Consider the following 11,837-nt stretch of genomic DNA (forward strand, 5'->3'; position numbering starts at 1 on the left):
TGTGTGTGTGTGTGTGTGTAACAAGCATAATCTGTGGGCTCTCTGCACAAGCCTAGGCGCATTTAACTAATGCGTTGTTTAAATAACAATAAAATGCTGCGCTATTGATTTTAGACCAGGTTTTTGTTGGTCAGTGGCACTTTCTGCTGCCTCAAGATACCAATACACCAAGAATTCACCTGAACACACCTCCCTGTCAGACCAGCACACAAAAATGGGCGTAGGTGCATTTAGTATTTAAACGTCGTGGGCGCTGGACGGGAAATTAACAACTGCGTCTGTCTTTTAAATAGCAAAGACACTTGCGTCGGGCTTTGCACCGCACTGCTTGTTTTTCCAGTCACTGTATTTTCACCATGCTGTTTTGACCACTGTGAAATATTGTTAACGAAATATTAAAATTACTTATATTTATTCTGTCCCAGATGCACACTGAGGTTGCTGAGTTAGTCCTAACCAAGTTGTTAGGTGTAGGGTACTACTCAACAAAATGCAGGAACAATAATCAGCCATTAGCCCCGTGCAGTTGGGCTCTTGAGCTGTGCGAGAGGAGGGAAAACAGTAACATCAGTAATTAGCCTGACAGCTCTCTCATTATGTTGCATGTCTCTCTCTGGGTTGATCTTTATATCACATCAGTAATATCCCTCCACAAGTCCACTTCCTCTTTAGACCACTGTTAGCGGACACTGTTAGCAGTTCTCTGAAGCCTCTCAGTGGCTATATCCACTCAAATGACAAGCACTGTGTAAATTCTGGTTCAGGATGCAATTAACCATTATTTTTTATTGTTAAGTATTTTCGCAGTTAATTGATTAGTTATTTGGTCTATAAATTGTCAAAAAATTGTCAAAAATGTCAATCAGTGTTTCTCAATGCCCAAGAAGACATCCTCAAATGTCTTGATTTGTCCTCCACTCACGTTCAGTTTACTGTCATAGAGGAGTAAAGACACTAGAACGTGGTTGGGATTAACGCTGAAGCACGGCTCGTGGATTTGACACATTTCTTTCCTTGTTTTAAAAGCTGGACCTCCTTATATATAGTTGTACTAGTACAAGTAGCTCATTTATTCTAAAGATGCATTCCTGTGTCCATTTTTGCAGAGACACTTTTCAGAGATCAGATAATATTATTTATGAGTGCAGCAGCAGCAGGACCTGTCATCATGTGATCCTCACTGAGAAAACCACTGCTTCCTGGAAGCAGTCCCTGCAGCCAGTCCCGTTCTCACCCATCATGTGATGGGCTACATTGGATAACATAAACCAGTTTGTCTGTACACATACATGCAAGTGTGTGATTGTGTAAAGGTTGTGTTCTAGATAAAGCCTTCACTTTTGCACACTTGCATTGAATCTGCTGTGTGGTAATATTACAAATGGGACTTGTCATAATAACAAAATTACAATTTTCTTCTATAGTTCTATTGTTTTTGACTTATTGTTTATGGCTTTATTGTTTCATACAGTTATGTGTCAAGATGTTGGTGTGTCATCACAACAGTGTTACAGAGCAGATCGCTCTTACAGCAAACGGTTACTGCAGCACGACGAGCAGACCACGATTTTCCATAATCCCCACTGTCATTTGACCATCACACCTCTTTGGACCAGTGTCCCACTGGCAATGTTTACTTCACACAACACACTGTCATGGGGTAATTAATAAATCCCAAACCCTCTGCTGCTCCCATGCAGAGGCCCCTTCTTACCCATCAGTGCCTTCTGCGATGCGTGGGCACACACACATGCGCACACACACACACACACACCCGGTGTGTCTGTTAGTCAGACTATGCGAGGCTTTCTAGCGTTAAAATTTCTGCTCATACAAAGTTGTGAAATAAGGCTGGATAAAGTCTGCAGTGTGTTGCGGTGTGTGCTATGATTGTTGCTATAATTTTAACAATGCTATGTTTGGTCGTCCCTTTGTGTCTCATTCATATTCTCATCAGATGTCCTCATTCCCTAAAATTGTGAACAAGGAGAAGTTCAGATGCTCAGAATTATATATATATATATATGAACTAAGACTGCAACTAACAGTTATTTTCATTGCTGATTTATCTGTTTATATATTTTTTTGATTAATGATTTAATTAATAAAATGTCAGAAAATTTTCAGAGCTTAGATCACAGCTTTAGATGGCTTTAAAACAGCCAAAATCCTTAAGATATTCAATTTAACTCCTTTTTTCACAAACTAGCACTAAATCTGTCAGTATTCATGATGAGAACATCATTCAAAAGCTGAATATCCCTGACAGGTCTGAATACCTGTCTGATTATTAGTGGTAAACTTTGTCGAAGAGCTATGAGTGAGTCTTTCTGTTTTTTTCAGATGTGTTTGGATGAAGTTGCAAGCAGACAAAGATGTGCTTGTGTAGCAGAACCTCACACCCTGCCACTGTGATAGGAGAGCCGTCTCACCTGCAGGGCGTTTTTACCTCTGGGGGGGGGGGGGGGGGGGGGGGGGTGGCTACGCAGCGCTCCTTCAATGCTGTTTAAAGTACTGCAGGAAAAAAACATTTTAGATGTGTTAGGGTTGTTTGAAATGTAATTATTTGATATGCCAAAGAATAGTTTTTTTTCACCCAAAAGGTTAAAAATATCTTAAAAATTAGGACCAAAAATTGTCTTAATTTACACCAACTAACTGGTTTAAACAGAAAGTCTCTGAGATCTCTGTTTAAGCAGACCTGTTTCCAAATAAACAAACAGTAAAAAAAAAAAAAAGCAAGTAGTGGACAAGTGGGTTGGTGAACGAGGAGCATGGCACAGAAGAAGAAGACTGTAGAGCGGGTTTATGCAGGACAGCTACTAGGTGGACACACATTGACCGCTGAGTCACTGCTAGCTGATTGCCCTGTGGGAAGCTGTGTAGCGATGGCAGATCAATAAAGCGCTTGTCAAGTATCATGCACATTAGACCCAGCTGACTAAGGGATTTTTTCCCCCAATGAAAGGCCTCAGCCTGGTGCTGCTGATATATTGTGGGTGCTTCTCCGAATCTTTTCTCACCGTGTCTCATCAAACAGTTCACCAGAAACCCCTGTGCTGATGTGAACTGCAGGCTTTGTGTGTTGGCGTGTACTGTATGTACTTGGATAAAAGTACAGAGTTAAGTTAAACATCACTCTTTTTTTAAATGTGGTTTTAAGAAATAATAAGAAAGACGTCCTGATAATGGCACACATTTCAATGAATTAGATTAATCATTATTTGTCCAAACTGCAGTATTCAGTCAATCAAATTGTCCTTTTCTGTAGACTGGGTAAACCCCGCCCACTCGGCCGGCGATTTGATTTCTCCCTGCAGCTCGGTCTGGAACCCTGCACTTTTCATTATCCTGCTTTAGGTCACAATTTTGCGGGAACCAATCAGTAACTGGCTTATCTACCTGGCATGCTATTAGCAGGTTTAACACAATGTCAATAGAGAAGCGTCCAAGCAGCTTCTTGTTTACATTCAACATAGCGGCGGCCACCGAAACGCAGCAACCCGTTGATGTCGCTGTTGCTTCTACGTTTCCCGGATTGTTGGTCTGATTGGTTGAAGGACTAATTGCGTACAGACTCATTTGAACTGTGCCCGTTGGTCACGCCTCTTGTGCGGAGAAAATACAGAGCAGACTCCCCAGACCAATGCTCAATCTCAAATCTATTGAGCTTGGCTTGGTCTGATGATAGACTTGTTTTTTTGTGCAGTATTTATGAAATTCATTCATGAAATCACTTTAGGAATGTATCAAATCATCAAAGTAACAGCAGTAGATCTTGGTTTCTTTCCTACAACCTTATCACACCACTGTGATGTAGCGCATAATACTTCATCTACATACTACATCTAATCTTTTGAATCTTAAATTATCAGTATACTGTAACCCAAGTTGTGTTTTAATAAATACTAACTATAGACCTATAGTCTGTATGCAATTCTTTGTTTAGATTAGTAAATTCAAGAAAATTCCTTGTGACAGTTTGAATCTGTTTTTTCTTCCTGGATAGATGAGCGGTCTGCTTGACTCCTTGTTGCAGAGTGTGACGATTACCTGCTGATTTTATTGGTTGAACCATAACCACAGAAATCTGCAACAACTAATGGGGGTGCTGTGTTTGTTTTTGTCTGCTGCACAAATGTTCCACATTGATGCAAAAGCTTTCATTACACACCATGAAATCAATATGTGCAAAGTATTTCAGAACAACTAATGCCACAAAATGACGTGGAAATATAACACACTTAATATTGTCTCAAAAACATCAAATTATTATATGTATGATTAACTACAATAACCACGCAGCCCCTCTGATGCTGCTAACAAAATATGTTAAAGTTGTTATTATTAATATTTTATGTAGGATTGTAGGCAATTAACGGAATCAGTACATGGATTCCAATACTATTCACCTTATCAACAAAATCTTTGAAGAAGCCTTACTCACTAAACCCTGATTTGCAATGTGATACATAACATGTCAATTTAAAGCTGGAAATCCCAGGGCTGCACAGCTGACGAAGATTTAGATTTAGGTTCAGGAAAAGTTTGAATGGAGTGATGAGTTTACTAGAAGGGGTCTGTTCACTCTCTGCTGCTTTCAAGAGTTGCTAGACAGTTGTGTTAAGTGTTCACTGGTCAGTGAGCTGGTGGTATATTTTCTAAGAACATATTTGTCCTTTCCTCCTGTGTTTACCAAAAATAAAAAACAGCAAGTCCTCAGAAATATGGGATGTCATTGGAAAAGGCTACTGGTCTCTGTCCTTGCACTGTTGACTGACATCATTAGGTGATAAAACACACAGACATGCGCACACACCTGTACAAATACCTTCCCCCTTGGCCGCAGGGGTAGCTGTATCATTAAGGTAAAATCCCCCGGACACACACCTGATGAAACAACAATGTTTTATTGCAAAACGGGGGTATAGTAAATTCAAGCTTTGTTCTGGTTTCAAGGAAAAACAGGAATATGAGCGCCATGCTGGATCTGCATCTGCTTAACGTGGGCATGGCTCTGCATGCCTTCTTTAAAGAAAGAGCTGGAACTGCTCCAACCAGGAAACTGGTTCAGCACAACAGACGTAAAAAGCACTTGCTTTAATATTTCTGTGGGTCCCAGGCACAGGAAGATTCTTTACTATATCTTACAGGGACTATAGCTTGCAAGTACAACCACTTACTGCTCTTTAGTGGGACCGAGTGATAAGATTTAAATATTAATAATGATATGTGTCCAATAATTGATTTAAGGCAAATAAATGCAAAATCAGGTGTAAAGCTAAGGTCACTTTGAGAGCGCACACTTCCGTCAAGGCATGCCAATGCAGTGTTTTTTTCCTTTGTAAAACTAATTTTTCCAAATATTCTGACACCACATGGAGCCAGCACAAATGCCCTATAAATTGTGTATCCACCCTGTGATTTGGATCTACTCCAAAATTCAATGGGCTCTTCCCAAGCAGCCGTTACTGAAAAATGAAGCCAATACGTAAGTGCCAAAAACTGCAGTTCATCGAGGAGCCACTTGAGGCTGGCTCCAACAGGGAGTCAATCCCCTGACACCTCATGTTATAATGCCCAAAGGCCTCAGCTCCATCCACCCACCACCTCTTTGCCCATTTTCAGATTTGCGATTTTAGGCACTGCCAAGATGGCACAACTTCATTTTGGCTCTTAAAAAAAAACAATGCGGGACGGCACGAAGACTGTATACGAATTTTGTACAATCTATGGTTCTACCTTGGACCATGCTGCACCCTTCCAACAAGTTTCATAAAAATCAGGCCAGTGGTCAAGTAGTAGACAAACCGAGCCTTAAACATATAGTAAACGTGTCCCACTCCTTGTTATGTATTTTTGATTTTGTGCCATTATGTGATCATATCACTACCCTACCAGTTTACTGGCATGATGTACCATATCAGTGTTACTGGAGTCATTGGCACTGCAACACCTTACAATAATGTTAAGTGGCAATGATGTGTTGTTGAGAATCAACAACCGCGTTATGGCAGCGGACATCAACAGGCAGCGCGGCAAAACCACCATCCTCTGCCCACACTTTAATAGGTTCAGCATCAACCCTAACAAGGACTGCAACTCTTTTATTTAAAATGCATTCATCGTGTGAAACTCAATAGCAACATCATGTTATATGGTTGCAGTTTCTGCAGTTGTGCGTGTTTTTGTCTGCTTTGCATCTGGTTCTGAACTATCAGTCCTGACAGGGTTAAGGGTATGATTAGGTTGTTTTCTCTCATTTTTTAACATTATTTAATATCAATGACTGTCATAGTGTTAAATTGGGTAATGTTAAGCCACAGTCTGGTAGTATCTATAAAAAAATGTAGACTACTCTCAAACAGGTAATAGGCCTACTGTATTTGTATTGTATTTGTGTTATTCAAAGGGGTTAATGTATGAATATTATTGGCCTCAACAAGTCATTATATGGAAAGATTCTCTCTGTATTTTAAATGAGTTTGAAGTCTTATACAAGTGCAGCTCTCTTTCCTCTGATTGACGTCATGCCCAGCCAGGGGTTCACTCTAAAATAGCTCTCATGGCTAAGTTAGGAAACTCATAGCATAGTGGAGGAATGTTTAAAACAACAAACAGTGTAGCTGGCTGTAATTTCTTTCTTCTCACATGTATAAATGTGTTTGTTTCTAAAGAGGACCAGTTTCAAGTCAGCACTTCAGTAGATGTTTCTTAGCTTTTTGCATGGTTTGATCACATGAACTTTTACCAAAGAGATCTGAGCAGTTACTGTTCTCATGTGCCGGTGACCCCAAGTGTAATGAAGAGCTGCTTGTAGCTGTGTGAATGGTTTTATTTTCATCCCAAGTAGCACTCCCAGACTATAAGGCAGGCAACTGTTATGATTGGCTGAGGCTTTCATTATTATCACATATGTCTACATCCAAACACAATAGTCATATGTCTACTGTCTCTCCAACAGCCTGAAATCACACCAGGAATTTGCACTCTAGGCCGCAAAATATTGCACTTGTCAAGTTAGATTAATATCTCTTCTAATTCTGTTTTAAAAGGACCATACTTATAGCAACTTTCTCAATGCCTCAAAAGTAGATTAAATATGAATTCATGATTTATACATAATATATATTAATGCTTAATAATGCTGCATATTTATTTGAATTTGACATTTAAAATTCACATGACGTTGGGAGGACAACATATGGTTTTGCTTACTGCTTTTAGTGTTGTTTCTTTATTATCCATCAGTGCACAAATCCTCTGCATTATCCACCCAACGTCCAATCAGCTAGGCCAGATTTCTATGTGGCTTGTCAGTTTTTAATGCAGACAGTTGATTGTATGTATGCTCTTTTTTTGTTTTTAGCAACAACTGCCTTTATCTTTGCGTAGTTACACAGACTTTGCATCTATCATTTAACCATTTGATGAAGTATTTTTCACAGTGGAAAACAGTTGCTATACCACGGCTTATTATAAACAACACTTACTGTATAAAAAATCTGAATAACTAATTCATATTTATTAAAGTAAAACTACAGTGTGTAGAAGAGTCCTCAAGTCTATAAATTTCCTTGGTTTGGCTGCAATATCTATCTATCTATCTATCTATCTATCTATCTATCTATCTAACATTAGCCAACATAAGCTACTGCTCATACCAGACCAAGTAAGCTCCAGGTAAAAAAATTATATTGAATATTGCAGGGATACTTTTTTTGCTTATATGTTGTATACGTTTTTCATCTGTAGAAGGAAAACTGTTTTATTTTGTTTTTAAACAAATTAATTTTTAAAAAGTTATTTTTTGTCTTGCTTTAAACTAACCTACTGTTAAACCATGCAGAGCTAGCTTACTAGCTAGCTACACACAGGCACCGCAGAAAGTCTACCTGATTCTTCTTGTTTCGTCCACCTGTTAATTACATCAGATCTGATCCTAAAATAGAATCTAAATTTGTTTAAAGCCATGTTTTAACATTGTGTTTTTTCTTTACAGATGACACGTCAGCTAAAAACGTCAGCAGGGTAGGTTTTTGCTTCTTTTTATCTGTACATATATATGTGACAAGGCACATTAAGCTTTTTTTGATAGCTTCACAGACTGTAGATGTGTTATTACTTTATAACCTTGCCCCTTAATTCCCAAAGATAACCTTAGAGACTTGAATTCCTACCCAACAGTGGACACTATGGCTGAACTAATTCAAGCACAGCACAGAACTCGATACTGTCCTTCACGAGTTGCACAAAATAATTAAGATGCAGATTAAATATGCTCTTTGACAGTTTGTGTGCTAACTTTGTGTGCCATTGTGACTTTGTCTCATATGAAAAGCTTGCAACAGTTTACAAATTCATACCGGTGCACTGTACAGTAGTGATGATTGGGATGTTGACTTTGGAGTTAAGGCTCCTGTCCCTAAGCCCCTGTGCTCCGCATTCACACCTTTGTCATCTTGACACTATTATGCCCCTAGCAGGCCAGTGTCAGCACCCAGAGCAGGGCCCGGAGCTGATTAGAAGGGACTTCACAGAGAAAAACAACAAGGGCCACTCGACCCCTCGGTGCGTCATCCATACGTCTGTGCAAACAGGATGTGGAAGGATAGAAGGCTTCCCGTGGGGGAAGCTTTCTAATGCGCCACTCTCCCGCCGTCCTTCCCTCAACCTCTCTGCAAGCGCAGAAATAAACGGCTCTCTGGCCCCGTACAAGGCAGGAGGTCTGCCTCTTACATAACCACACTTTTAAGCTGAGGCTGAGCAGCAGAGTTTGCCAGGGCTCTAATCAGAGCTGTGGGGCTCGGGTGGCCTCCTCTCGGGACTGCGGGGGGATCCCTGGGCTTGAATGCAGCAGTAAAGGGGAGTGTAAGGGTGGGGTGGAGGGTAATGTTGTGATGAATGGCTCTGTCTTCGTGAATGGCAGGAAGATAATCTTTTTTTATTAAAAATCTTCCCATTTGAGTTAGTAGCTAGCTGCTGCAGGAACATTAGACTGGGTGCAGTACAGATTGCTGGTTGTTGTCACTTTTTGTCATAGCTCTTGCTAAATTTTGAAATTCAATCTCAGTGTTTATGCAAGGCTGTGGAGTTGCAATTTTTGTGTCATGTGTCCAGCAGTACCAGGACACAAATATGCAGGGTGTGGTGTACGAACTCAACAACTACATGGAGCAGCGCCTGGACACTGGAGGAGACAACAAACTTCTGCTCTATGAGTTGTGCAACATCATCAAAACAGGTAGAAGTAGACATGATCCAGTTTATTGAACCTCTCAGCTTTAGTTCACGTCACACTGTGGCCGTCAAACATCTCCCTATGAGACTGGGATCGAAGACTCTAAATAGCATTTGTTTTAGCGTTGTATTTTAACAGGAGGAGTAGGATTTGCTGTGGTGGATAACCCAGATAGAGATTTTTGTCAATGTAAATCCAATTTAGTTTACTTCTCAGACATTGAATGTACTTTTTATCACTTTTTTCACTGTGGCGAACTTCGCCTGTATTCTGCTTCATTTAAAATAATAAATGCATAAAATATGCAGAAAGAATTGTTTGTGAGTGAATAGTCCCAATTCTTCTCCCCATTCATGTATTTATGCAAACCAAAATCAAATTATTGAATAAAATGTTCTAAAAAACTAGAAAATTTAATTATATGATCCAGCAATCTGTATCATGTTCCACATTAAATGCATTCATTTATGATTACATTTTCTAGCATTTTAGTTCAAAATTTGGAATATCTAGGACTTCAATTTTTTGACAAAGACTAATCTGTTCCATTTTTATAAATACAGTGTTGTCAGTGAATCAAACCAAATGATGATTTCAGCCAGACCACACTTCTAATTATCTTCTTGATCATCTGCATATTTACTATTGCGCCACCAGTGTCCCTGTTGTCACATTGTATGATTATGTGACCTAAATACATGAGTGTGAAATGGGACTGGGAATGAGATGAACTGGATGGCAGTCAAAGCCCTCGGTCAGAGCGCCCTCGTCGTTATGTGGGACATTGTTAATAGATTGTTATTAGATTGTAACTGTTATATCCTATTACACTTTTCCTCCCAGGTTTACCTGCCATTTATTGTTTGACACATCTATATGAGAGAATGTAACACGGACATACACCAACAGCTAATGTCATGTTGTTACTGGTAACTCATACTACACACTGTGTGTCTCTTATTTCTACAGCCACAAAAGCAGATGGATTTGCACTTTACTTCTTGGGAGAATGCAACAATGTAAGTGCAGAGGACATTGACTGAAAACATTTTATATGCTAATGCGTTTCTGTGCATGTTGTTGATTATTTTTTTACCCCGCCATTTCTGTTTCTCTTTCTTTACTTATCATGCTTCTCAATAGAGTTTATGTATGTTCACTCCAACGGGTGCCAAGGATGGCCCTCCAAGCCTCATCCCCTCCGGCCCTATCGCATTTGGGACGACCATTGCCGCTCATGTTGCCAAGACTCACAAAACACTGCTAGTAGAGGACATCATCGGGGTGAGGCTGTTTTCTTGCAACCAGTACATATTTTCCCAAGAAAGGAATTTTACATTTAACTGCTTAGCTGTCAAGTTTGTTGATTACAGATCTCTTAATGCTCATTAAATGAACCTGGTTAGATATACTCGGTACCTTCAAGCTAAACAATGAAAAGTTTAACAGAATGCTTTGAATTTTAATTTTTTTAATTTTCTGCTGAGGGGCAACTCTACCTACTACACTGACCTCCTTTGTTAAGTTCCTGTGCACTTCAGGCAATAATGTCCTTCACTGATCTGTGTGTTGCAGGACGAGCGCTTCCCCGACGGCACAGGGCAGGACTCAGGGATCCATGTTCACTCTGTCCTGTGCCTCCCCATCATCACTGCCATCGGGGACCTCATTGCCATTCTGGAGCTGCAACGGCAGTGGGGCAAGGAGCCCTTCAACCTCAGCCACCAGGAGGTCAGTCTGACCCAGACAAAACACACCAAGAGTTGGAGGCTGGAGCAAGGCTCACAGAACTACAGTTAGCCTGGTATTCACCTTAATCTGGCTCTGTTAAAGATCTCTTTTAGAGCCCTGACACACTAACCCAACGGTTGACTGTTGGCAAATCAAATTGGCCAAAAATAAGTGCCTCTGGAATACACTGAAGCAATGCCGACTGCCGACGTCAGCTGATTGGACGAACGCTTCACGTGGGTCTAGTTTCTCTGGAAATTTAAAGCCAGACTTTCATGGCGGCTTGTTCAGTATACAATCTTATATTTTATTAAAATAGTTCACCGAAACGTGTTTCATCATTTTTGTCAGATTTTGAGAGACTCTAGTCACGCTCATCCCGTTCGTCATTTCCTGGTTAGCACTCCACAAATCAAATCGGTCATTTGAGGCTGACTGTCGGCAGCACCCGCCTCCCGACCGAGCATGTTAGGTCGGCCAAGATGAAGGCCGACGCACGACGGCACAGAACACACTAAACAGACTTGAGTCACCGACCTCGCCAGACTGTCCAACTGCCATTTATCGGGTAAGTGTGTCAGGGCCTTTAGGCGACACCAGTTTCTGAACATAGCCATACTGAAAAATAGTAAGAGAGTTATATGGAGCTAATAGTCTTAATTCAGGGCTCCAGACTGTGACGAAATGGTTGCATTTTGCGACCAAAATTTGAGAGTGTGCGACTGAATTTTTCTTCCAGTCACACATGTGCGACCAGTAAATTTGCCCCCTTTTTTTACACGTTAAACCTGGAATGAATGAATCCGGAATCCATGGCTGGCCAATGAGTGTGAGAGGAATAGGGAATGGCCACTGTAAGTGGCTA

At 40.4% G+C, this 11,837-nt stretch overlaps 1 protein-coding gene across 7 annotated transcripts in view; it reads left to right on the forward strand.

Annotated features, from left to right (window-relative positions):
- Positions 1 to 11,837, forward strand: part of pde10a (phosphodiesterase 10A) — a 65,513-nt gene that overhangs the window by 40,398 nt on the left and 13,278 nt on the right. For all 7 annotated transcript variants that reach the window (XM_032541158.1, XM_032541156.1, XM_032541157.1 and 4 more), the window contains 5 exons: positions 8,003 to 8,031; positions 9,124 to 9,244; positions 10,211 to 10,260; positions 10,385 to 10,525; positions 10,817 to 10,972. In XM_032541158.1, coding sequence (XP_032397049.1) covers positions 8,003 to 8,031; positions 9,124 to 9,244; positions 10,211 to 10,260; positions 10,385 to 10,525; positions 10,817 to 10,972 — 497 coding nt within the window. The remainder of the gene's footprint in view (positions 1 to 8,002; positions 8,032 to 9,123; positions 9,245 to 10,210; positions 10,261 to 10,384; positions 10,526 to 10,816; positions 10,973 to 11,837) is intronic.

This window comes from Etheostoma spectabile, chromosome 17 (genome assembly GCF_008692095.1).
Source record: "Etheostoma spectabile isolate EspeVRDwgs_2016 chromosome 17, UIUC_Espe_1.0, whole genome shotgun sequence".
Lineage (NCBI taxonomy): Eukaryota > Metazoa > Chordata > Actinopteri > Perciformes > Percidae > Etheostoma > Etheostoma spectabile.